The sequence below is a fragment of the Phoca vitulina genome, unplaced genomic scaffold (assembly GCF_004348235.1).
Source record: "Phoca vitulina isolate PV1807 unplaced genomic scaffold, GSC_HSeal_1.0 scaffold16, whole genome shotgun sequence".
In the NCBI taxonomy this organism is placed as follows: Eukaryota; Metazoa; Chordata; class Mammalia; order Carnivora; family Phocidae; genus Phoca; species Phoca vitulina.
The window spans coordinates 23,192,485-23,219,832 of record NW_022589719.1 but is presented as its reverse complement, the minus strand read 5'-3'; the positions used below and the strand labels follow the sequence as shown (position 1 = coordinate 23,219,832).

Sequence of the window (27,348 nt, the reverse complement as noted above, 5' to 3'; positions counted from 1 at the left end):
AAATTTCCTCTCATCTGGTGCCTGGTCTTTTCTTATGGCAATTGTTATTTTCTTTCTATATTTAATTGTCGTATGTTACCTGTATTGAGCCTAGAAACTGGGCCTGAGAACAAGTTGGTTATGAGAAAAGCCGCTCTTAAAGTTTCCGCCTTACAATGATCTCAGACTTAAGATATTTTTTGGTAAAGTATTTGAGTTTTTAATATGTCCGTTAGTGTGTGTGTGTGTGTGTGTGTGTGTGTGTGGGTATCTGGTAAGTGAAATCCGTAATTGAGGGAGGGGTAATGATCATTAAGTGTGAAATAGAATTAATTTTATTCACTACCAATTTGGATCTGAAACTTCTTTGATCTGTATAGTTTTTTCCCTAGGATTCAGCAAATACATTTGCAATAGCTTACCACAACACCCTGAATATGGCATGTGTTACCACTGATGAGCATTTGAGTTAAAGTAGAATAATAGCTTCCATTAACTTTTTGTTCTTACTTACCCAACTGTACCAGTTAATAAAAGCCTAGGAGGTGGATAGGAGCATTTACTAGATTTTATTTTGCCTGTGTTCCTAAAACAACTGTTTCTGCTTTCTGAGCAGAAATTCCAGCAAGTTTGTTTTGATAATGTGCTTGTACTTTATCTCAACAATTATTTTAAAAATTGAACAGTTTTATAGCAGGCTGTGTAGTTTTCTTTCTTTCTTTCTTTTTTTTAAGTAGGCTCTGCATGGGGCTTGAACTCAAAACCCTGAGATCAAGACCTGAGCTGAGACCAAGAGTCAGATGCTTAACTGACTGAGCCACCGAGGAGCCCCAGTATAGTTTTCTTTCAATTAAAAAAGTTGTAATGTTACTTTACAATTGCTAGAGTGGTCAGTAAGTGAAGCTTTGTAGTTTTAGAATTAGCATAGTGTATGCACAGTATTAAGTATTCTTTATGTAGGGCTTACAAAACAGTTGCTTCTCTTGGGTGAATGGAATTATAGGAAGTTTAGAAGTGTATTTCATTTCAATAAATACAGGAGTTAGAAATAGACCCTATGAGGTCTTTTGAGTTGATTTAAAGAATTGTACAATTTTGAAAATCAGTCTGTCTCTGACCAGTTTGTAAAAGTTGGGCCATTCATGTCAGGGCTGAACTCCTACTAGACTTATGCGGGAACCTGTCTGATTCAGTGGTACATTAGCTGCTTCACAGAGAGATGCACATCGATTGCACATACTCCCTCCATTGCCTTTTCTCTCCCCTCTCCTTTACTGTCTCTTTGCCATCTCTTCTCTGTATACGCTGTCCCGTCCGCTGTGCATCACTCCCTCCAAAGCCACCACCAGTTTATTCTCTCTCCAAAACAAAACAAAACACCATTGTAATGATTAGTTTTTAAACAGAGCTGTTATCAAGACCTTAAGGCTTTAACAGTTTGTGGACCTCCTTGTTTTGGGCCCTTAGCCAGGAGTTGGATAATAGATAGCTCAAAATCACTTGTGAAGTAACTGAGTATTTGTGAAACATTTTATATCTGGACTAAGGAAGAGAATAGAAAAAGACCTTTTTACCTCAGAAGTTGCTATATTTTCTGGTAGGGGGTGAGGTGGGGGCATAGTGGGGAAAGGGGAGCTTTGTTCCTTAAACTAAGATAAGGGAACTAGGAAGCATTAATTGATTAGATGGTTCTCTGTACTCCTGTGGACCTAATTGGAAAAGGAGTTGGAAATTATGGTGTTGCCGATTCTAAAAGTATTCTGATTTAGTAATAGAGAGGACTAGTAGAATTTCTTTCTTTAGTTTGTAAAATGCAAAATACAGCTATAATGCCTTGTTTTTAGGCATTGATTGCATTTCATTAATTGGTAATTGCAAAATAGCAGATCTTTTCCTTTCCAGATTTCTCCTGGTGGTTTTAAACTGTTAACTGAATTGTTTTGGTAAGAAAAGTAAAACTTGGAAATTAGTTGTGGTTAAATGTTAAGTTAATGGCCGTATTGGATCTAAATTCAGTAGCTTCTAAGATCTATACAAGGTGTTTCATTTATTATATAATTATACATACTGAAAAACTTATTTGACACAAGAATTTTAACTTTATAGGACTTTTAAAAACTTCTTTGTATGGAAATTTAAAAACATATGCAAAAGCAGAGCGAATAATATTAGCAAACACCACATTACTCTTAACCCAACTTCAAGTTATCATTTTGCCAATGTTTACAGTGTGTGAAACATACAAGGAAAGTACTTTTATGTTTTTAAAACATGCAGTACAAATAGATCTGTTGATATACTCAAAGAAAAAAATGTGTGTGAGAATGTTAACTCTTTTCATACATTGTAAATTTAGTACTGATAATCATCCTTTAGGATAATACTAATTTCATTTGTCTTTTAACTTATTGAAGGTGTCTGAACCACTACTAACTTAACGGAGAACCACGTCTGCTGGAAAGATTTTAGTTTTCTTACCCCTTCTATCTTTAGAAACTTACTGATTATTAGTTTTTGAATTTACTATCCTTCTTAGTTGCATTTTATGTACACTTGCCTATCGGCAACTTTTGTATGAGCCACCAGTAATGGTCTTTTCTAGAGGATGTGGGGCAACTTAAAATTGGAAATTCTTAAATCTTGTTCAGCATTTTGTCCTTTGAATGTTCTATTTCACCTATGTGTAAATACCAATTGACTAAGGAATACATGTTATAACTTGTAAAATAGTTTGTTGAGGAGGGAATTTTGACTATCTGCTATCCCTGGACATGATAACGGTGATTAGGAACTTAAGTTATTTGCTCCCTTGTTCACTCCTCTTTGGAGGAGTAGTAAGTCATGTATGTGCCTACAGTTGTGGGGCCTGTTCATTACTAGTCACAAGGTGATGGTAGACTTATTTCTGAATTTCCTTGCTTTTATTAGTTTAAATTAGACCCATAAGGATAATTATTCCACCCCAATGCATGAGGAAGCATAGTCATTGGGTGTTGTGCATCTAAACCCCCATGAAATGCATTGAAAAGGTATCTTTAATGTTACGATGCTGTTTGGCATGTTTAGTTTAGTGCAAGGAGTGTACTTATTTAACAGGACCACTAATAAGCTTCCCCTACACCAAAGATATATTTTTAAAAATTATACTTAAGATGACTTTGTAGTATTCCCCAGTAGAGTTCATCTAGAGCAGCAAAATCTTTCTAAAATAAAACTTATTCCTTTAACCGGTATTCATTTAAGTGGGTTTCTCTGTACTTGGTTTCCATGGAAATAGCGAATAGCTAACGTTATTTATAAGGTGGAAGTAAAATAGGGTGCCTAATGGGACCCCATGCTGCTCTGATGAAGAGACTTAGGAAAAAAATCCATGCTCATGGGATTTTTTTTTAACAAGGTTAATGGAAGCCCTGATTTCAGTCTTCTGTAACAGAACATATTTTTGGTTTTAAAGGCTAGCATTAATATCAAGCAAACTTCTTTTTTTTTTTGGTGTATATTGCTTTCACTTTCAACTTTTAGGACCACTTACTTATCAGCATGATTGAGGCTTTATGCTTCAGACTCGTGTTTCTTTGTGGTTTTTGTTTCAAAAGTTAAAATCCCCAGCATATATTGTAGCTTTTTCAATTTCTCATTGACATTTCCAAGTACAGATACAAAGCTAAATGTTCATTAATGATAGCAGCAACGATAAAGAATCAATATGTTGGACTACATAGTTTTGTGTTTTGTTTTTACTGTGAATGTTACGGAACCATGTTTAGTTTTCAGGCCTTAAGTCAGGGTTCTTTTTTATTTGTGTTGTGGAGCTAAACCAGTGTAGAGAGGAAAGATTCTAATTTTCTCTTGGGATTTAGAAATGGGGGAAATCTTAATTTCTCTTTCTTTTTTTTTTTTTAAAAAGGATTGTTGCCAAAGCATTTTTAATTGAAATAAATGTTAATTCTTTTAGTCTTTGAATGTGGATTTGGAGTTAAACCTTGGCTTTTTCCTCATTTCTTCGGTAAGGCCTACTCTTAGTTTTCTAGGCCTACAGCGAAGCCTTGCATTTCTTAAACCCCTTCAAGTGAAAAAATATCATTCCCTTTGTGTTTGTGTTTGTGATTGGTGTGTGTGTGTGTGTCACTAATTTTTCTATAGCCTGAAAGGCACCTGCTCATTTTTCAGCCTGGTGAGTACAGCAGTGCTATATTGAGAATGAGGCAGTATGGAACACAGTGAGGTGCTATAATTTTTATTTAGTTAGTTTTGGTTGTCCTTGGCAGCTTGTGATTGTTATCCGTTTGTCTGGAAGTACTCTGTGATTATTCCTGGCTATCAATACAGCAGGAGTTTTCTTCTGTGTTTTAAAAGCAAGGGTTGTAGTGTACTTAGGGCTCCATCAGGGGAGGAGTTTTTGTTTTGTTTTGTGTGTATGTGTTTCTTTGGACAGGCTCCTGGCTATACTTGGGTTTACCGTGCTCTAATTTTTAAAAATTTGATTGACTTAATCTTGTTGAATTTTTGTGTGAGGTATTTTATCTCCAGCAATTCACTAGTTTCTTCTGTGCATATTGGTTGGTGCTATTTTCTAAAATTTCCTCAGTGTGTCAGTTGTTTTGGTTTAGCTGTTTCTTGTATGTTTTTAAAATCAGGTGTTTACCAGTGACCTTCCTTAGTGACTTTTATTTGAATTATCTTTGTGCTTTAGAGACATAGGAATTCGGGTCTATTATCCCATTTCTGAGAGAACAAGTCCCAGTAGTTGCAGTTAGTGCAGTAGAAAGGGTTTTGGCAGATACAGTGCTGGGCATTGATCCTCCTCCTTGGTGCTTATGGTTTACACCCAGAACTCCCATTAGTGTTAATAGGAGACACTTGCTTAAATCCCTATACACCAGGATAAACCCAAACTCTTTTGTAATGCCTTATAGATACCTGAGTTGTTTTTTTGTTGTCGATGGCAAGAGTTTTGGTCCTGAGGTTAGCTGATTATTAGGATAAGAGTTTGAGTTATCTTGGGATATGGGGTGATTTACTAAGTCTGATCTGTAATTAAGAAGTTTATGTTATGATTAGACTCAGAAAACATTTATAGCTTTGTGAGCTGTGGAAGCTTGTGAATAAGGATTTTTGTACTTTATAGCATGATGAAGCAAGATTTCTTCTTTCCGTTTATTTCTCCTAATACTTCTCAACTATAAAATAGATGATTTTATAAGTTTTTATACATATTGCAAGAGGACTTGGTAAAAATTATTTTTTTATTTGTAAGCCTTCCCTCAGTTACTCTCTGGCCTCTTACGTCTTTTGTCAGCTAATGTTGCTCACATTTTCAAACATAATGTGCACTGTCTTAGAGCTTGGACATTGCAGTCACTGGTCAGATATTAGAAAATCACTGTTTACTGTGAATTGTGGATTTTTATTACTTTCTTTTATTTATGCACAGTCTAATGGAAGGATTCCTAGATTGAGAGCAGTAAATCTGGGTTTTAGGCTGGGCTTTGCCTCTTACTATCTTTGTAGCTTTTGGCTAGTCATGTAGACTTCTTGGATTGCTGTTCCCCTGTGGATGAAGGAATGGATTTGGTTCTCTGGGGTGTCCATTCTAGCCGTAGGCTATTTGAAGGCCTACTTTCCTAGGTACTGAAGGAAATGGAGGACTGTAAGGCAATGATTCCTAATCCCTACCCATCAGGATCTTCTGGAGGGAGTTAAAAAAATACAGATATCTGGGCTCTAAATCAAACATCATGAATTCAGAATTATTAAGGGTAGGGCCTGTGAATTTATGTATTTTTTTTTTGAAGTTTTAGAGTTACCCTGATACAGGTTTGAGAACTACTTGTGCAAGGCATTATTTCTACTCATGTGTGGTGTGTGTGTGTGCGTGTGTGTGTGTAGTCAGGGAGATAAGACATATAAGTTACAATGTGGGACAGTATGTGGTTAAATTTTAAGGTGAATGTGAGAGATGATAAACTATCTGAGAATTCAAAGAAAGGAAGAGCTGGGAGTTGGGATAGTTAGGGAAGGTCTCCACTTATTACTGAATCTTTATCTGGACCCGAATGACTGGCCAAGATTTGGCTAGGTGGAGAGACAGTAAAAAGGGTATTGTTAGCATAAGAAAGAACATCCCCACAGTAAGTTTGGGGAGAGGAACAATTCTGAGGACAATTGTAATCTTTATTTTAGTATTCTCCTCTTGCAACTGCTGTATTTCCTAAACATTTTGAGGGAGTGAACCATGAAGATATTTTATGGAAGAGAGTGTTCCAGTCAGAGGGAAAAGCAAATAGAAGAGCCCTGAGAAGGGAACTTGTTTTGAGTTTTTGAAGTACAAAAAAGAGGTCAGTATGGCTGGAACAGATTAAGCAATGGGGAGAGGAGGAGATGAGGTCTGAGAGTAGCAGAGGCCCAAATCACTTAGAGTCTCGTGGGCCATTTCAAAGGACTTCAGCTTTTTTTCTGAGTGTGATGGGAAACCATTGGAGGATTTTGAATAGAGGAGTAACTGGATCTGTCTTGGATTTTGAAGAGGTACTCTGGCTGCTGAGAGAATAGACTGTAGCAAGACGAAGATGGAAAGGAGGGAGGGCAGTTAGGAGGCTATTGTAATAATCTAAGTGAAAGATATGGTGGTGGCTTGGATCAAGGAGGTTGTAGTGGAGTTGACACAAGTGGTCAAAGTCTGTGTATTTTGAAGGTGGATGCAAGGTGGTTGGCTATTAGATTGAATATAGGGTGTGGAAAAAAGAGAAGAGGAGTCAAGCATGACTTTAAGATTTTGGCCTGAAGGGATGGAGTTGCCACTTACTGAAGTGGGGATGACTCTGAAGAGGAGGTTGGGGGATAGGTAGTCAAGAGTTTACTTTTGAACTCGTTGAGCTTGAGAAACCTATTTGACAAGTGTTGAGTGGGCAGTTGGGTATATGAGTTTGGAATTCAGGGGAAAGGTCTGAGCTGGAGATAAAAATTTGGGTCACCAGTGTACAGATCATTTTATAGCCATGAGAGTGGGTGAGATTACCTAATGGGAAGAGCGCCAGGAACTGAGCCCTGGGGCAGTTCAACATTTTGAGGTCTTGAGAGATGAGAAGAAACCAGCATAAGAAATCCAGAACAGTGGCCAGAGAGATTAGGAGGAAAATCAAGATTGGGTGGTGTCCTGGGAGTCAGGAGAGAAAGGGTTTCAAGAAGGAAGAAATGACCCACTGGGTCAAATACTACTGATCAAACATGGAAGTGAGGGCTGAGATTTTTCTATTGGCTTTAGCAACAGAGAGGTCATTGGTGATCTTGGGAATAGAAGGAGGCCAAAGCCCTAATGGAGTGAGTCCAGTAGAGGATGGGGAGAAGGAACTAGGGACAGAGATATGGTTAACTCTTTGAGCGAGTTTTCTTATAAACGGGAGCATAGACATGGGACAGTAACTAGAGAAGGATACGGAGTCAAGGGAGGCTTTTTTTTTTTTTTTTTTAAGATGGAAGAAACGGGGCTCCTGGCTGGCTCCAGTCGATGGAGCGTGCAACTCTTGATCTTGGGGTTGTGAGTTTGAGCCTCATGTTGGGTGTAGTGAAATAAAATCTTTAAAAAAAAAAGATGGAAGAAACAAAATGATCCAGTAATGAGGGGAAAATTGATGCTTCTTGAAACTGAGGGGAGAAGTGCTAGAGGGATGTCCATGAGAGGGTAAGACTAAGAGGAATGGGGTACACAGGGATGATTATGATATTCGGACCTAAAGGACTAAATCTCATTAAGTAGGATTCTGCTTTTTCTTCTGAGCACTTATTTGCATTTAAATTTATTTCAAACTTATTATGCTTTCTGTTAGAAGTTAGGAAGGGCAGATAAAAAGCAGTAAAACTTATTGTATATAAAATTAGTGTATCAGCTTGGTGTAGTAGAAGAGAAGAGATTGAATCTTCTGCGTAAGGTGACATTTTAAAGTGTCTTTGAATGACAATTATCTGTGCTATTCTAGTCCCTTATCAAAATTTATGATTGAGCACAGACTATAAACTTAATTGTTCGAATTTGTAGTGGGATGAATTTTAGCCTAATTTAAAACATGATCTAATGTTAAACCTTTTCTCTGCAAAATTTGTTTATTATTTAATATATGTTCTTCATACAAAGGTTTTAGATATTTTACAAAAGGTACTTAAGTTGTTATTAATCACCTTTGATTTAGTGATGGAATTTTAAATTTTACAACCATATTAGAAATCTGAATGATTCATTTCTTTACCAGCTCTAATTAAAGCAGCTCCCTGTGAAGTTCTGGAGAGGTGAACCATCTTTAGTTTGCAAAAAATCATGGGAAGTTATGTTAGCAAGATAATATTCATCTCTAAAAGCAAAAATAATTTCATTTAGTCCAACTTATGTGTTCTGAGTGCATTTTTAAGAATAAATCTATATTTGAAAAATTTAAGCAAATATGGTTAAAATTTTTAACTACCTTAGCTGAGTATGAAGAGTATGTGAGAAATTAAGTGGACTTTCAGTCACCTTAAATCAAACTTGCATTTCAGACTTAAATACATTTTGCATATAGGTAGTGTTAAAGTACACATTTATGTATAGATCTTTCTTGCTCACTCGCTCTTACTAAATTATAGAAATAAAATCTTTTTTAAATCAGTTTTCAAATGGTAGTCAATTAGAAGAAACACTAGTAGTTGTGATGCACAGTGTTTAAAAATCACTAGTCTAAAAATAATTGACTCTTTTTTTTAGTATCTGAACTTCTTTGCAAAGAGGTGTGGGTCTCCTCTTCCCAGAATTCTTATATATACAGAACTTAGCATATAGTATCGTAGGGTTGGCAAACCCCTCTGAAGCCCATTCATGAGGATCCCTTAGGCATGAAGGATCTCAAGTTTTAAAACCTGCCCTATATAGCTTACGTATAATAATTTTTCTTTAAAATTTTATATGGAGACTTTTCCAAAAAGATTTTGCCAGTATTTACTGTAGTTTGTTTCTTAGAAGTGTTACTGCTGCACCTGGTTAAGAGGCGGTGAGGACTCGTGGAAAGGCCAGCTCAGTCAAAGGAATCTCAGGGTCTGTAAGCTTTTCTCCAGCTTTACAACCAATTGGTGTGTGACTTTTGGGGAAGTCATTTAACCTCTCAGGCTTTCATTTCCTATGTGATATCTACAGTCCCTGTAAGCAGTTCTATGACTAGTTTTATGATTTCATGGTTTCACGATATCATGGTAAAATTCTTTATCAGTTTGGGATTAACTCTGCTATTGGTTTTTGGAGAAAATGCCCTAGAGATAAGGTGTTCATCCATTGTGTCTTTTTACTGAATTATGACTTTTCAGAAGAGTTAATGTGACTCTACTTTCTCAAATGCCATATAAGTAAAAGTAAAAATCCCAATTCTATCCTGATCACTTTGAGTTTCAACATATTTCATATGTTCTGGTTATAAACCATTGTTATTCTGTGTGTTGGAATTGTCATCTCCAATTCTGTGCCTTGTTTTTTCATTCTCTGAATGGTGTTTTTTTGATGAACAGAAGTTCTTGATTTAGTACAATATATCAGTCTTTTCCTTTTCATTATATTTTAAAATGGCAATATCTTCTTCTCTTATCTACTTGTTTTTATCCAAAGTCATTCATTTAACAAATAATGCTGTGGGGGATTGATGCATAAGAAATTATCACCAGCATGAGAAAGCTAACAGGAAATGTCTCATAGGGAAAATAAGTCATCAACAAAGTTAAGGGTCCACTTAGTCAATTCATTCATTTAACAGATATTTACTGAACATTTACTATGTGCCTGTACTGAGTGGTACAGAATCCTGTAGGTACTATCTGTAATGTTAAGAATTCATTTTTTAAAAATTGAGATATTATTGACCTGTGACATTATTATTAGTTTTAGGTATACAGCATAATGATTCAATATATGTGTGTATTGCAAAATGATTACCACAATAAGTTTAGTAAACATACATCACCACACATAGTTACAATTTTTTTTTTCCTTCTGAGAATCCACTTTTAAATAACCACATCATTCTACAGACCTTGGCGTGATTTTTCTTTTGGTTGGAAGTCATTCTAATCTTGGTGATTAAAATAGCCATTTATATGGACTTGAGAACTTTCAGAAGTACTGCTGCTAAAGAAAAGGCAGGATAAAACAGCAAATTGAACTTCTTTTGGAAATGAATGTTAACTGCTTGAACTAGGGCCCTTTTAAATTATTTTACTCCATGTTTGGTATGACTGTACTTGATTAAATAAAAATTTATAATCTGGATGACATGAAGATTTTTTACAATATCCCTCGAAATGAGAACACTATTGAAGTAACATCAGTCGACAAACATACTATGTTTAAAACATAAGGAAGTTTTAGAGCATGGTATGTGGAGTTTAAATAATTTAATAGTAAAATATTAGAAAAATTTTAATTTTTGTTTCCTCATGTTTTTTAACTGAAAAAGAAGTTTGGAGTGGGGAAGAGTTAAAAATAAACAATATAGGGTGTCTGGCTGGCTCAGTCAGTAGAGCATGTGACTCTTGCTCTCAGGGTCATGAGTTTGAGCCCCACGTTGGGTGTAGAGATTACTTAAAATCTTTTTTTTTTTTACATTATTTATTTATTTGACAGAGAGAGTGCCAGCTAGAGAGGGAACACAAGCAGGGGGAGTGGGAGAGGGAGAAGCAGGCCTCCCGCCTAGCAGGGAGCCCGATGCGGGGCTCGATCCCAGGACCCTGGGATCATGACCTGAGCCGAAGGCAGAGGCTTAACGACTGAGCCACCCAGGCGCCCCTTAGAAATAAAATCTTAAAAAAAAAAAAAAAAAAGCAAAACCAAAACAAAACAAACCCAAAAAACAAACCAGTATAGCCTGACTTGACTTTTTAACTTAGAAGTCAACTTAATGGAGTTTAGTTAATCTTAAAAAAATGCAATTAATAAAAGCATCATTGAGCATTAGATTGAGATCCCAAAACCTTAATTTTCTTTCTGGCTCTATCACTGATTAAATATGTGGCAGAGAGAAAGGCATGTTTATTTACGTAGCTTACAGTCTTAAGTGGTGAGACTTGAAGAATGTGAATGAAAAGTTTAATTGAAATTACGATGATACAGGGGTGCCTGGGTGGCTCAGTCGGTTAAGTGGCTGCCTTCGGCTCAGGTCATGATCCCAGGGTCCTGGGATCGAGTCCCACATCAGGCTCCCTGCTCAGCGGGGAGCCTGCTTCTCCCTCTGCCTGCCGCTCTCCCTGCTTGTGCTCTGTCTCTCTCTGACAAATAAATAAATAAAATTAAAAAAAAAAAAGAAATTATGATGATACAAATAAAATGCTGTTAATTTTAAAGCCTTGTATCAGACAAGTCCATTTCAAGATTAATTGAAAAAAGACCTTTTAAAGACCAAACTAAAGGTCATGATGTAACCTTAATTTGTTAGTATAAAGCAATGAACAGTGAAGCCCATTTGTTGGGGATGAGCCTGTATTTGTGTGTTATTTAGATGAGGTACATTTTATTTTTGTGTGTCTCTTAGGAAAGGGAGACTGCCAACTACTTACTTTTCCTTGTCTTGGAAAAATTGTGGAAAAGTGAAAAATGGAAAATTAGAGATTTAACTGCCTTTGGATTTTTTTCCTTGCTGTGAAAACTACATCTTTTCCCATTTTTGGAGTAGGGTGGGGTGGTGGTTAAAAGCTTTGGAGATTTTTGTGTGTTTTGTTTTTTCTTCTTAAAGTCAGAAATCTGTAAGTCTTCAGCTTTAATGACATGTCATAAATCTGTGTTTGTAGTCTAATTACATTTTCCCCTTCTTCTGCTGTAGGGAGCAAGAGAGCTGAAGGAGAGCCCGTTTCCCCAAAATTGGTAAGTACTTTCACGAGGCAGGTATAGTGTGCCTGATGCTAGTTGGGTAATAATTCAGATGTTCAGTGATTTTTTTTTTTCAAAAAAGCTCTCTCCCAGAAATGAGGCTTTACTGTTTGCACTGAGTGAAAGTGAATTTTTGTCTAATTTCACGTAGCTGTATCTCAAATGCGTTTGTGTTTCTAATAATACTGCTGGGCTTGCATGTTCCTACATTCGATAACCTGTTAAAATGTAAAGGTCCCCTTTGCCAAAAATGTTCTTAATGCAGTGGTTAGAGCTGAAAATTCTAAAGTCAGGAATTTCAAAAGTTCAGGTTCCTATTGTGTTTTGTATTACTTAATATGCTGTTAAATTTGATGGCCTTAGTGTATGTGCAAAATGGCTAGGTTAATGTAACTATGGGAACCTTGACTTTGAAATTTGGGACTCTTAAGCATTTATATCCTTAAATTTAATGCTGGATTGGCTTCATGTCTGATACTACATTTTTAGTGTGTGTTGTTTGTATAATTCTAAAAGAGGAAAAAATAAGAGAGAGAGTGAATTATAGCAGTTTGGGGGCATATAGGCAACATATTTTTTTCCTAATATCTACTTTAGTATCTACACTAACAGCTTATAAATCGTCACACTTTAATCATTTTTTTGAATGTCTAATTCAAGATCGCAGATTGCACAGGGCAGTCTAGTGACTAAGGATCAAACAAATATTAACCTTATTTGGAGAGCATGTATTATGATAAAAAATTAAACCAGAGAGCTGGAATAGGATCGTTCCCTAATACGAGGCTACTTCTTTTTGTTTTTGTTTTTTAAATTCTCTCTCTCAAATTTTAATTAATGTAGTGGCTGGAGTAGATATTTGGTGAAGGCTTCTTTTTGATAATTCACTGTCCTTGAGGTGTCTCTCTTATCTTTTAGGGATTGGGCTTTGAACATGAAAGGGGGAGGCATTTGAACCAGTTAACCTTGCATTTTACTACCTTTTTATTTTACTTGCCTTTCTCTCATGGAGCCTTTTTAAGTAAATAATCAAAACCCTATAGCCCTTTTCTTTGAGATGTGATAGAATCACAGAATCTTAGAGAAGGGACCTTAAGGGCTTTCTCTTCCAGCCTTTTACCAGTGTGGAAATTTCTTCTCCTATATCCCTGACAGATTGTTATTTGGGTACATATTGAATACTACATTTAAAAAAATGTAGCTCATTATTTTCTGTAATATATTCGGAGGAATTCTAGTTCCACAGAAATGAGTAAATATTATTGAGGTGGGGTGGGGGTGGGAAAAATGTTCTGTGGTCAAATAATTTGGGAAATGCTGCGTTAAAGTTAAACAGGTTTCTTTACTGCAGGACTTCTCAGAACCTTTAATATGCTAATGTGCATTGTGAATCTCCAAGAGGGGGATATGATATGCAGCATTCTTGAATACTTCTAATGACAGGGAGCCCACTACCTCATAAGGTAACCCATTCCTTTTTTGTACAGCTCTAATCCTTAGCTCTTCCTTAAATTGATCTAAAATCTATCCTCCCATAACTTCCACTTTTATTAAGTACTTACTGGTTATGCCAAGACCACCACACCCTCTTGTGTTACCCTTTGTGTAGTAAAGATTTATATGATTCTGGCCAGGCTTATCTAGACAATTTTTTGTCATTAAATAGCATTCTAGTAAATGTGGCAATCAACTCTAAAATCTCTACCTCATTGTCACTGTGCTCTTATACACTACTCTCCAGACTCCTTCATTCTGAATTTCTGTGAGTTTTTAAATTTACTTGCAATGTTCTTGTTGGGTATAGTTGGGCTGATTTTAGTAGATGTGCTTGATTTCTGTAAAGAAAGGTAGGAAATAGAAGAATGTGTGTGTTAGCTAGGCGTGGGCCCAGGGAGCTGAGGTAGAAACTGCGTATCAGAATGAACATTGGTGGTAGAGAGAGAGATGCAAGACAATGCAGCAGACCATGACAAAGAGAGTGCTGTCACAAAACCCTGATTGACACTGTGTTGCGATGGTATGACCTGTGTAGGTATTCCTTTTCTTTTTCTAAATAAGGACCTGGCCCGTTCCCCAAAAACCAAAACAGAGAGGAGAGATACATATTTTTTATTCAGACACATTCAGACATTATCATAAATCTAATTGTGTTATGCATATGTATAAATCTAATCTAATGGTTAGGAAACATCAGTCTCACTAGCTAAGGTGATTTTTGTCAACAGCTATTAACACCAAGACTTGAGCATAGTAACCTTGCCAGTGTTGGAAGGTAGCCTCTGAAATCAGGATTGCCAAGTTCTTTGTGCAGTAGCATTTTCTGTTGACATGTGGAGTGTCACCAAAGAAATACCTCCATGAAAATAAGAAAAATATTATATTTTTGATGTCATTTTTATTCATGTTATGAAATATTAGTTTTCAATAAGTGCTACTAAAGAGCTTTATTATTAGTATCTGTGATCCTATTAGCTTTATTTATTAGTATCTGTGATCATTTTTAGCACTGTTAAAAGTTAAAGATACTATTATATCTCCTAGCATTTCTGTACAAATTGAAACGTGATATTTTAGTATTTGACACATGACAAGTAAGGACACATAGATCTGACAAGACTTTCTACTTTTTTTTTTTAACTTAATTTTAAATAATCTCTGTACCCAATGTGGGGGCTCGAACTTACATCCCCAAGATCAAGAATTGCACGCTCCACCGACTAAGCCAGCCAGGCACCCCTCTACTTCTTTTTTTAAAAAATTAAACCTACTCTAAACAGTGTTCTGTGTAATATATAGATCAAAAGTGGAGTCTTGGGGCACCTGGCTGGCTCAGTCAATAGAGCATGAGACTTGATCTCGGGTCATGAGTTTGAGCCCCACGTTTGATGTGGAGTTTACTTAATTAAAAACAAAAACAAAAACAACTGGAGTCTTATACCAGGTAAGTATTTGGTATAGAGAACACTGAGCTGTCCATTTTTAGGGAATTCAGTCTGGGAGGACAGTGTTTTATGGACTTATTGTTAGTTAAAGAAACTTGGTAGACAACTTGAGTTTTGATGGGAAAAAAGGTTTATACCAATTTAGGAACAGAGCAGTGTTTCTTAGCAATAAATTCAGAGGTATGGCATTACTACATTATTAGAATCATAATGAAAGACCTAGAGGTCACATATCTCTAAGCACAACTCTACCCAGCAAAATAGTTAGAAGCCCCTTGCTTAGAGAATTTGAAAATAGGGAAGCCTACAGTCTTCTCAGCGATATACTGTGTTGAGAAGTTTATTAAAAAGTTGGTTTGTATGAATAGAAGAGTTAAGTATGTTAAGAAGAGCATAGAACTTTGTAGTTTACAAAGGGCTTTTCGTGTAACTTCATCTCTTTTAAACCTCATAACAGTTTTATGAGTAGATGATACTGTTCCCATTTTTCTGATTTATAAGCAAACAAATGAAAAACCCTGAGGCTGAGAGTGGCTACATAGCAAGTAAATGGAATCCGTCTTTTCTTGTTTTGGGCGGGATAGTGAGTATGCTTTACAGACATCACAGCTGTCTTTTTTTAGTGAGATTTGATTATTATTTTTGTTTTGTTGGTTTGTGGAGTTTTTATTTGTTCCTGTTTTTGGTTTTATGTTATTTGAAGGTGAGAAGCCGCTAGGTGTCCCAGTAGTTTGATATGTACAGTTCTGAAGATAACAAATGTTGGTATCTTGTGCTAGGCAATTGCCCTCTCTGATGGTAGCATTTAGAGCTGCTGGGTGGTAAAAGGCACTGTACCTCAGTAAAGTGTGTCTATTACTGCTTTGTGAGTCTGTTTATATTTACCTTGTAGCAACTGATTTGTTAGTTGTAACTTACTGGAATTGGTCAAAATATGATAAATCATCTTTTTACAAATTTAGCAAATAAAACCTTTTTTATGATGCTATAAACTGCCCCTAAATAGTCGTCATATGACAGCTGCATAAGTTGTCTAAACCCCCAAAATATTTTTTAAAAGGATTCAACATGTGCTTGCCTTGTTTTTATAAGCTATAAATATATGTATATAATGTGCTCCTTTAGGTAGAGACCAATCTCTTAAAACTGCTATCCAGAAAGAGAACTTTTTGAAGAAGTAGGATATAAAATGAATCTTATAATCCTTCATAAGTTTTTCTATAACAAGTCACTAACTTTTTTAACCCTTCAGTTTTATTTTGAAATAAAATGAATAATTGGCATTTAGTCATCGCCAAATAAAATTTTGTGCCTTTCTCTGCCTCTAATAAGCAGACAACAATCTGATGAAGGAATAAAAGCTGTCAGCTCCTCATTAACTTGAGTTACAGGCTTCTTATCCTGCGAGGCACTCTTTGACATTTTAGAGCCTCCAGGTTAAATCCTGGTTTTACTTTTTCTTTTCCTGAACATTTTGTTTCATCAGTATCAAATTTTCTGAGGCTTTAGCCATCCTCAGTTAATTTTTTTTAATTTAAAAAAAAGTGCATATTTTCTGTGGAAAAATGTCAAAGCATCAATACTCTGAAAAACTGAAAGTAAATAACCCTTGTACTACCACCCAGAGATAACCAGTAGCAAATTATGAAAGTGCCACCTGACCCAAACTCCTGACAGCTCAGAGTATTCTTATTTCTACAGATCTTTGTCAGTTTAATGGACAAAACTTATCTTCTTAAAATTTACATTTCTTTGACTATTGAAGATGGATGTTTTTCATGTTTGTTGGTCATTCTTACTCTTCTATGAGTTGCTTTTTCATATTTTTAAAATTTGTGAGCACTCTAATGTATAAATTATGTTAACCCTTTGTTGTGTATGTTGTAAGTTCTATATTGTAAGTTCTCCATGTTTTTAATCTGCTCTTTGTTTCCAGAGTTTATATGTTGAGTTGAACTATGATGTTCTATGTTACTACCAGTAAAATCAAATATGGCCTTTTTATTGTTGAAAATACCCCTTTAACTTCAAGGTGATTCTTAATTTGATAAAAATTATAAGGAAGCATTTTTAGATATGTTTTCTGATTAGAACCTTGCAAAAATTAAAACTAATTCAACAAATTCAAGTTGAACTCTAATATATATAAGTTACAAATTCAAATAGGAAGATTATTTTAGTATTTAAAATTAAAGGGGGAGCACCTGGCTGGCTCAGTCGGTGGAGCATGTGACTTTTGATCTCGGGGTTGTAAGATCGAACTGCCTGTTGGGTATAGAGATTACTTAAAAACAAAATCTTACAAAAAAATAAAATTAAAGTGATACTATAGTTTTAACATTTGCTTTTGTATATAGAGTAAACTTATATGACAACAAAAACCTCAGTAACTTCATGATTCTGATATTTAGTTATTTATTACAGTTCCATAGATTTTCTAAGATAATAAGTAGCTAAAAAATTGCTTTTGTAGTTTATCGAAACATATCTCCTTTTCCAAATGGTCTCCCCTATACAAATACTGCCTTTTTTTGGTTGATAGTATCATTGTATAGTAATCCTTTCCTAGCCTCCACAAATGTTAAGTTTGAAGGAATTTTATATTTTTGAAATTTATTGTTTTTTAAGTTAGAGTGTTTTGGTATTACGTAACATAGTATATAGATCGTAGGGGAGAGATAGACAGTGATGTTTTAAGTCTAGCAAGATTAAGCAAATTTAATGAAAATTAGTATTCACAGCAATATATTCTGTAGTTAATGATTCCATTATAAGTGTTAAATAAGGTTTTAAAGAAGTTTTAAGAAAACTTAGGTTGAATATGGACTTGATCCATAGATAAATAACTTTTGGAAAGTGTAAAGATTATGAATCTCATTGAATTGGTTTAAGGAGTAGTGGTTCTTTCAGATTCCTGATTGTTCCCTTCCTCAGTTTGTAAGAATGCTGCAAAGCTGCTCTAGCTACAGGTTTTATAGGTACAAAGAGAAGGGAAAGAAGTAAAGTTTAAATGTATTTTGGCAAAAGCAAACTTTTGCTTTGGGAGGTTACCTCAAATCATGTCTAAGGCCACATTCAAGAAAAAAGAAAAAACTTAAGAGAAATTAGCCATTGAGTTCATTTAAATTGTGTTGATGAGCAGAGCAGAATAGGAAGGGTCACATTCACAAGTCTAGACTTTTGACATTATTACCACTTGCAGTTATGCACACAACTAAAAGAGATGCGCTGGCAGGCTTGAAGAAGATGGTGTTCATTGTCAAGATGGAAATGTCTGATCCATTGCTAGACTACCACCTCTATTATACATGAGAGGTTTATTTTTTAACATCCTGTCGTAACGTTATGCAAAGCAGAGTTCAATTGCATTGTATCTATGTAAAGTATTAATTTGTTAAATGTAAATCTTTAAATGATACGAGAATTTTCCTGTTTTGAGTTTTATTTTTAAAATAGAGTAAGAATCCATCCAGATGAAAGTACTCTGGTCTTCTTTAACCTCTGAGAGACCCTGAACTTTCCAGTTCACTCTGTGTGATGTTTAAAAATGTATGACCCTGTTGTTATGTGTCTCTAAGGACAGTGTGTCCTGGATGGTTGTAGTCTCGCCCTCTAGATCCTCAGCTCATCTAAAGGAGAAGTGGTCTTGTTCAGCTCTGTATCCTCAGAATGTAGTCTGTATCACGATGCTGGGCATGTCAGCATGCTTAGATGTTTTCATGACTAGATTAAACACTCCCCGCCCCCATTTCTTACTTGCTTGAAGTGTTCTGTGGAGGAATGTTCAATGAATAAAACCCAGAAAGTTTTGGTACTAATTCGGTACAAAACTATTCATTTTGGAAAGAAATCTGTTTGGGAAATTTCTTGCTCTGTGTTAGAGCATCAAATAATTTTCAACTAATGTAATTTCTTTTATTTAACACAAATATTTCCTTTATGATCCAAAACATTTTATGATCTCCACAGCTGCAGTGAGAAGAGGAGTTTGTTATTTTAAACGGAGGCTGAAGAAACTGTAGAATTAGCAGACATAAGAGAAAGTGGAGAAGGTGGAGGATGGAGTTGCAGACTCTGCAGGAGGCTCTTAAAGTGGAAATTCAGGTTCACCAGGTGGGTTCCATCATTGGCTTCTCTGGGTTGTGTTATTAAGTGATGGCTAAGCTTAGTAAACTGTCCCGTCTCTGAATTTCAGTACACTTTTTAATCGTCTTTCAGACAGTTGTCCGAGAGTCATGTCGTTTGCCTTTTATTGCTACGTAACAAACTCACTGACAATACTTATAAGAACTTTAATAAAATATTCCTGACTTCCTTTCCAGAGAAAAGAATGGAAAATATTTTTTCATATACTAAAGGTGTTAAAAAAAAAAAAAAAACCAAACTATTTTTTTCCTTTTTTTGGGTTCATCTGAAGAACTTTGTTCGTGTAACTTAACTTGTATATTTTAAGTAATGAGACATGTTTAAGTTGACTACCATTTATACTGAAGTTTTTGCACATAACTTAGCTTTATGCCTTGATTCCAATCTTTAGTAAAGAAAACATCACTGCCAGAGCGCCTGGGTGGCTAGGTCAGTTAAGCCTCTGACTCTTGATTTCGGCTTAGGTCATGATCTCAGGGTCATGAGATCTAGCCCCTGTTGGGCTCCACCGTCAGCATGGAGTCTGCTTGGGATTCTCTCTCTCCCTCTCTTACTGCCGCTCCCCACCCCCCGCTTGCACATTCTCTCTCTCTCTTAAATAAATAAATCTAAAAAAAAAAAAAAAGAAAACATCACTGCCTTCACAGATGTTTAAATTTCAGATAATCACAATTCTTAAAATTTACCTCAGGTGCATAGGCTAAACAAACCTTCAAGTATATACATAAAAATATGTTAATAATTGTTTATATAATATCAATAAAATATTAAATATATATATTTTATATGTATAATATATCTTATTTAATATAACTCTAATCCAGAAATGAAGCTATCCTTAAGTAACTGGATCATTAACATATATCTTGTAAACAGAATATCACTGTTTCTGTCCCCTTTCTAGACATAAGCTGGATGTGGTCCCAGGTTCAAGATAAACACATACAGACATACAATCAGAAGTGATAAATGATGATGAATTGACTACTTTTAAATGTCTGGGGTGGAGAAGTAGAAAAGAGAAGGAAACAAGTTTCCCTTGTTTTATCTGAATAGTTTAATGTAAAGTTAATTTCTGAAATTGTTGGAAGCACCCCTTAGGTTTTGATAACTACTACATTTGCAAGCTGCTTAGAATTAGGGTGAATGAGAGCTTACAGGAAAGCTTCAAAGGCGCACACACACACACACACACACACACACACACACTATTAAGTCTCTGTGTATTCAGAAATCCCTGCTTCTGCTTTGGATCTGTTAAACTCCTGCTCAGCAGTAGTCTTATAGTTTGCTGTGTACAGGTGAGCTTCTCTATGTGAAGTGTGTTTTGTTTTATGGTAATTTTAAGAAATTTAGTATATAATAAGTTATGCACATTTAATTTTATTTGGCCTTGCTTCTGTTACTAGTTGAGGAGAATGAAAATCTATTTATAAAATCAAGCTTGTCTTTTTCCCAGATGTAAGTATTTTAACCTAGAGTTGTGTTGAATACTTAATTTGGCTGAATGGCAAATGACAACAGTTAAATTCATAATTTGTTCAGAGCTGACATCATCATAGAAGGGATTTCTGGAGAACAATAACCAATCTGAAATTTGTATGGATCAAAGATATTTAATGAAGCTGTATGTGATTTTAGGAGATATTCCTCCTCTCAAGAAATTTGGAGATGGCAGCATTGACATTCTGCTTTTAGTTCATCCTCACAAGATATGAACAAGTCCCAAATAAGACTTAAAAGACTCATCTCCTAAATTGAACTAAATTACTAAAAATGAGGATTTTTTTTTTTTTTTTTAGAAAGGGAGAGAAGGGGGTGGAGGGGGAGAGGGAAAGAGAGAGAATCTCAAGCAGGCTCCACACCTAGGGTGGATCCCAACATGGGGCTTTATCCCTGAGATCATGACCTGAGCTGAAATTGAGTCAGATGCCTAATCAACGGAGCCATCTAGGTACCCCTAAAAATGAGAATTAGAATTCCTTTTTTAAAATTTTTATTTATTTGTCAGAGAGAGACAGGGAGCCTCACACGTGGGAGAGAGCTAGTGCACAAGCAGGGGGAGTGGCAGGCAGAGGGAAAACAGGCTCCGCACTGAACAAGGAGCCCAGTGCGGGACTCGATCCCAGGACCCTGGGATCATGACCTGAGCCAAAGGCAGATGCTTAACCAACTGAGCCACCCTGGCATCCCCAAAATGAGAATTCTTAAATATTATTTTGCTTCTTTATTTTTAATTCAGGCGTACCAATTTTATGAAAATTATTATGAAAAAATTTAATGTTTATTCCTTTTTAAAATCTAGTTTAATTTTTTTTAAAAGATTTTATTTATTTGAGAGAGAGAGAATGAGAGAGAGCACATGAGAGGGGGGAGGGTCAGAGGGAGAAGCAGACTCCCTGCCTAGCAGGGAGCCCGATGCGGGACTCGATCCAGGGACTCCAGGATCATGACCTGAGCCGAAGGCAGTCGCTTAACCAACTGAGCCACCCAGGCGCCCTCTAATTTAATTTTTAAAATTACATTTGTTGACTCAAAAGGGATGTAATGTTCTTCCAAAAGTTATCCCAGTCTCTTAATATTTACATTGTTTATTTCTCTATATATTTAACTATTTTTTTTTAGGATAAATCAGGAGCTTTTATATTCATCCTTAATTATTACACATTTTGTGCAATAGTAATTGTTTATTTATATGGTGATTGATAATATTTCAACTTATATACTTACAAACCATCTATTTGCACTGTAATTACATTTAGAATGCTTTCCTATTTGGGGAAAAATACTAAGTATTAGTAGTAAATACAAGTGACATGCCTTGTTTGTAAATCTGATGTTGTTATTCTGGTTGGATATGTGGTAACCTACATGATCACTGATCATGACAAGTTCAGAAATGCCAGAAATGACATCAAAGTAGGCACTGGCTGTTAGGCTGAGGCCAAAGCCAGATCATACATTTGACTAAATACTGGAGCAAAAGCCTCCCCTTTGCATTTCCAGTTAGGGATGGAATTTGGGCTGAACTGAGCTTACTGGATAGAAGCATGTTAGGGAAGTATTGCAGTGGTAGAAGTATATTTCTGTTCTTTATGGAGAGGGAGATGGTTAAGAAAGTTGCAATGTACATATGGGTTGATGTTGAGTAAATGGTAAATAATAATGGCCTGTGATGGTGACCTCATCTTTTTTGAGAAATTGCCTTTTTAATTATTCTTACATAGATTTGATGGAAACCATATTTAAACTTCTGGAGTATTTACATGGAACAGAGGATAGTATAAAGCAGAGGTCAGCAAACTTTTCTGTAAAGGCAGTAAAATATTTTATACTTTGTGAGACATTTATGGTCTCTGTCACTACTACTCTGCTGCTGTATAGACAAAGCAGCCATAGATAATATATAAATGAATGGGTGTGGCTGTGTCCCAATAAAACTTTATTTATAAAAAAAGGTTGTAGGGCACCTGGGTGGCTCAGTCGTCAAGCATCTGCCTTCGGCTCAGGTCATGATCCCAGGGTCTTGGGATCAAGCCCCGCATCGGGCTCCCTGCTCCGCGGGAAGCCTGCTTCTCCCTCTCCCACTCCCCCCTGCTTGTGTTCCCTCTCTCACTGTGTCTCTCTGTCAAATAAATAAATAAAATCTTTAAAAAAAAAACAGGTTGTAGGCTGCATTTGTCTATGTAGTGTAGTTTATGCAGACCCTTGGCATAAGTATATCCTCATAAGAAATTGCTGCATTCTTGCAAAAGAAAGTAGCTTAATTTTGATAGCACAGGGTCAGCTTAAAGTCACTAGGGATTTGGATGGTCTAGTTAAGTTGCCTAGCCTCTCCTGTGATTGTCTAAATGCAGCTTGACTACTTATAGATAGAAAAGTTGGTTTATTTATTTCCTCCAGGAGTGGAGGCTTAGTGTGGTTGTCAGTTTTTAAGTTCCAGTGTCATGGAAGAAAAACCTTTTTTGGCTTAAGTAGGGCAACTTTAGGGCCCCTGGTTGGCTCAGTCAGTTAAGCGTCTGCCTTTGACTCAGGTCATGATCTTGGGGTCTTGGGATCAAGCCCCTGTGCCCCTCCCCCCGTTCATGCTCTCTCTCTCAAATAAATAAAGATCTTTAAAAAAAATTAAAAAAGGCAAACTTTAGTGTAGTAGCCAACTCTAGTAACTAAATTAAAAAAGAAAAGCAAGGACTTTTTTCATTGAAAAATGAGGCTAGGGGCGCCTGGGTGGCTCAGCCATTAAGTGTCTGCCTTTGGCTCACATCATGATCCCGGGGCCCTGGGATCGAGCCCCGCATGGGGCTCCCTGCTCAGTGGGAAGCCTGCTTCTCCCTCTCCCACGCCCCCTGCTTGTGTTCCCTCTCTCGCTGTCTCTCTCTGTCAAATAAATAAATAAAATCTAAAAAAAAAAAAAGAAAAAAAATGAGGCTAGCCTTTAGGCTGCACTGGTAAAAAATATATGTGTATAAAGTTGTGTTTCAGTTTCGCTGAGCTCTTGGAATGTGTGTTATTACTGTTCTGTAGATTAAGGCCAGGATACTGAAGAGTTACTACTGTCACGTATGAAGTAGAGTTTAGTAACATATACCTTGTGTATATGGAGGTTACATTGTTGGCAACCTCAGCTATCCAGAATGCATCTTAGCACCTGAAGTAAGGCTCTTGACCAGCTACAATAAATATCAGAAGTCATTCACCAAAGAGTATACATTTTACTCAAGGGGCATTTCTTAAGCTATCACAACCTGTTTGCTCATCTTAGAATTAGTTCACTGTGCATATCACACAGCAGATCAGAAGCCGCAAATTTGAGTTGGGGTTCAGGGGCTGTTGGAGGAGATGTAATAATAGTAACAAGATTTGCTAGCTAACTCCTTGGCATTAAGAAGTAGATTGAAAAACTAAAATGCAGACATGAGAACTCTTTAAATCATAGCAGTTTGGGGTGAAAAACTAAAATGCAGACATGAGAACTCTTTAAATCATAGCAGTTTGGGGCCTTTATTATAAGGACCTATTGTGCTGTTTATAGAATAGTCTATTAATTGATGTAATCATGCCTCTAAGTATCAATCAAAGCTGACTTTTTTTCTTTTTAAGAAGGCAGATAAGTATATATTTTAGAAATATTTTATGACTAAAAAATTTAAAAGTACCTTGACACTCAAAGAGAGGGACAGATTTTTTAGTTACATGAAAAATTCACTTGGGGAACAGCTTATTCCCAGATACTTTTAGGAATTAGCTTTCTGATATTTTTTATCCTTCAAATTTTTCTGTCTTGGTTATTATCTTTGGGCAGTGATGCTTTTAGAAGTTGGGTTAAGTCAGAAGATGTCCATTTTTCTTTCTTTTTAATTTATTTGGACTTCTGCTTTCCCGAGTAAAGGTCTTTCTTATTAAGTATTCTGGTAGCACTCTCCTTCCCAGAGGAACCCAGGTAGGTAGAGTTTGTGTTGTTGTTCCACTGAGTATACCCCATGTAGAGAAGACAGTGGCAAAGTCGTAGCTGACACTAGCCTCCTTTTATGGTAAGAAACAAACCAATGGACTTGCCAAATCTGTACTTTGCTATATACAAACAGGCCTGTTTTGTTATGGGAGCAGCTTCTTTCCAGGCCTTTTGGGACTCTAAACAATGACAACATTTTAAAGGGATGTTTGGCTTTTGGAGCATCCATCTTGTTTAAATTGCTTTTTAAAAGCCCCCATCCCCCACCCCTTCTCCAGATTTGTTAAAAAGCAGGAGCTTTTCATTTCAAACACAAAGTGGTAGTTTGATTTATTTATATATACCTGTGTGTGTATATACATATACACACACAGGTATATATGTATGTATATGTATTTATTAAGAAGAGTGTCTCATTAACCTTTTATGTGGATCACAGAAGCTTTTGGTCTATTCTGATTGTGTGTTGCTCATTTTTTTGGGTAGACTTAAAACTTTAGATTTTTGGGGCCAAGTCTGATTAGCCATAGTGGGTTAAAATGTAAGACTGATGGCTCTTTTTCTGTTTTTATTACCAGAAACTGGTTGCTCAAATGAAGCAGGATCCACAGGTAAAATACTACTTTTATTCATTTAATTTTAAAAATAATTTAAAATAACCATAAGATATTAAAATACAGACCAGGACTTAAGTTTTAGAAACTATCTCATCTCTAACAGCAATTATTTTTAGCATATTGGTCTTCATGTTATAAGGGTTTAGAAAAATTCAGTCATTCTATTATAGTGTAGCTATCATTTTATCTTTGTTTCTGTTATTTCACTTTTATGTTCATTTCTTTGAGTATTTTGGGGAGAAATTGAGTTAATATTCTTCATATGGCTCAAATTTCATTTCCATAAGCCTATTTATTCAGAATCAGTTTTTGAGGCTTTCTGTATTCTCCAAATTATTGTATATGGCCCAGAACAATTCTTATCCTCTCATAGCTTATATAGTACAGGTATAGTACAGAACATTTAAATACTTAATTCCACTACGATTAAATAATTTCAGAATAATTTTTAAAGAAATTTTTAAAAAATTTATCTTTGAAAGAGCTCTTAAAGAGCGTTTAAAAGTACCTTGTATAATAATCCAGCAGATGTTACCTTCTCTTTAAATTCTCATAGTTGTTTCTGACTTAGGCATTTTCTTCTCTATCCCTGAAGAGAAATCTTCCTAAAAAGTTATCTTGTCTTTGATGATTACATTTATTGTTCGGGTCGTGTCTCTTTTGTAGCCATTAGATAGTGGGTCACAAGTTTGGAAAGTATCAGACTTTCAGGATTTGTTTACCCATAAATCTGTTCACAGAACACTTAGACCCATTGTATATGTGTAAATATATATATTTATACATATATATATACGTACATACATACATACACTATATATATATGTAGTTGTTAAACATACCATACATGCCTCATTGTAAGGTTAAGAAAATAAATTCTTGGATTTAAAGAATGGTACTGAAGCAGATTGATTTTTTTGGAAGTGGGAAATATATTCATTTCTCCAAAAACTTAGCACCCAGTGGCCTAACTAGTGTATGTTAACACAATCCATTGATTCTGAGGGCTGGGCATTAATGGCCCACACTTAACTCCTGTTTGACAGTCCTACTTCTTTGGGAAGCTTTTCCATTTTTATTTATTTTTTAAAGTGTATTAAAATTTAAATTAGATTTAGGAAACCAAGAGGCAGTAGACCTTAGATTAATAGACTCTTTTATATTTAATATGGTAACCTACATTGTCAGCAACTGAAATACTATTCGAAAATTTTAGCATTTCTGATAGAGCTAGTGGTCATGTAACAGAGCAGTCTTAAAAGAATCTGAGGGGCCAGTAAGTCGTTGGACAATCTTGTGACTGATCTCATTAGTGAAGCCTTATGTCAAATATACTTATAAAAAAGACAATGTAGAGTAAACATAAAGGGGAGGATGTGTGCCCCAACTCTGACAGAAGACCAAGCAGGGTGAAATCAAAAGAAATGCATGTGAAACAATGAAGAAAAAGTAGTCTTTTATTGGAATGATGTTCAGTCTGTTAGTAGGCTGTCCTGCTACATTAAGCATTTGAAAATTTTAATTTTGGATTTTTTCCCCACTTGAGTAAAAAGCAAGCACGCTCAGTGTATCTCATCTAAAATAGTATTCTTTTTTGATTCCCAGAATTTTAGAACTGAGAAAATACCCTGGTAGTCAGTGTGTTAATTTGAATGATGTAGTGTTAAGGCAGTTGCAGCGCTGACAGCTTTTCAAATCTAGGCTAAAATAACAAATGTACTCTACTAAATAAGGGAGAGGGCAAGTAGAGAAAACACTCTTATCTTTATTGATAATGCCATTAAGCATGCAATGTATGCATACTTATAACTTCAGTTTTCCTGCTTTTGTCTGATTAGTGGAGCGTTAGGTTTTTTGTCAACTGATGCTTTCTATAAAGAATAACAATATTTCAATAGAAAGGAATAAATACTATAACAGTACAAGATGCTATAATATAAAACTTCTTGTAATTTGGAACAATTGCAAAGGAACTGCCCCTGTTCCAGTGTTAGGAGCTACATTAGGTGGTGATAATATGACTACAGTTTAATGCATGACAAATTTGATTGGCTAAATGCTTAAGATTGCTTCATCATTTGTAATACAGTATGCATAAAGTCTTCTTGCTACTATTCTGTTAACAAATGAAATATCTTTCTCACAGATATTTTTTCTTTCCAATCAGAATGCTGATTTAAAGAAACAGCTTCACGAACTCCAAGCCAAAATCACAGCTTTGAGTGAGAAACAGGTAGGGGAAAAGGGTGGGGGGCATATTTTTAACATTGTGTTCTAAAGATATGTCTGCTTGAGGCTTCTAGGAGAACTGCTATTTTTCCTCATGTGTGAAAATAAGTG

The 27,348-nt window shown here is 35.7% G+C and overlaps 1 protein-coding gene across 14 annotated transcripts in view; it reads left to right on the top strand.

Moving 5' to 3' along the window:
• Nucleotides 1-27,348, top strand: part of PHF21A (PHD finger protein 21A) — a 191,199-nt gene that overhangs the window by 15,886 nt on the left and 147,965 nt on the right. For 11 of the 14 annotated variants that reach the window (XM_032414003.1, XM_032414001.1, XM_032414004.1 and 8 more), the window contains 5 exons: nucleotides 11,805-11,845; nucleotides 13,203-13,314; nucleotides 18,763-18,906; nucleotides 24,970-25,002; nucleotides 27,176-27,241. In XM_032414003.1, the coding sequence (XP_032269894.1) occupies nucleotides 18,853-18,906; nucleotides 24,970-25,002; nucleotides 27,176-27,241 (153 nt within the window). In that variant the 5' untranslated portion in view covers nucleotides 11,805-11,845; nucleotides 13,203-13,314; nucleotides 18,763-18,852. Of the gene's footprint in view, nucleotides 1-7,533; nucleotides 9,041-11,804; nucleotides 11,846-13,202; nucleotides 13,315-18,762; nucleotides 18,907-24,969; nucleotides 25,003-27,175; nucleotides 27,242-27,348 lie in introns of those variants that run through there. The other 3 variants (XM_032413998.1, XM_032413999.1, XM_032413997.1) reach the window with 2 other exon arrangements.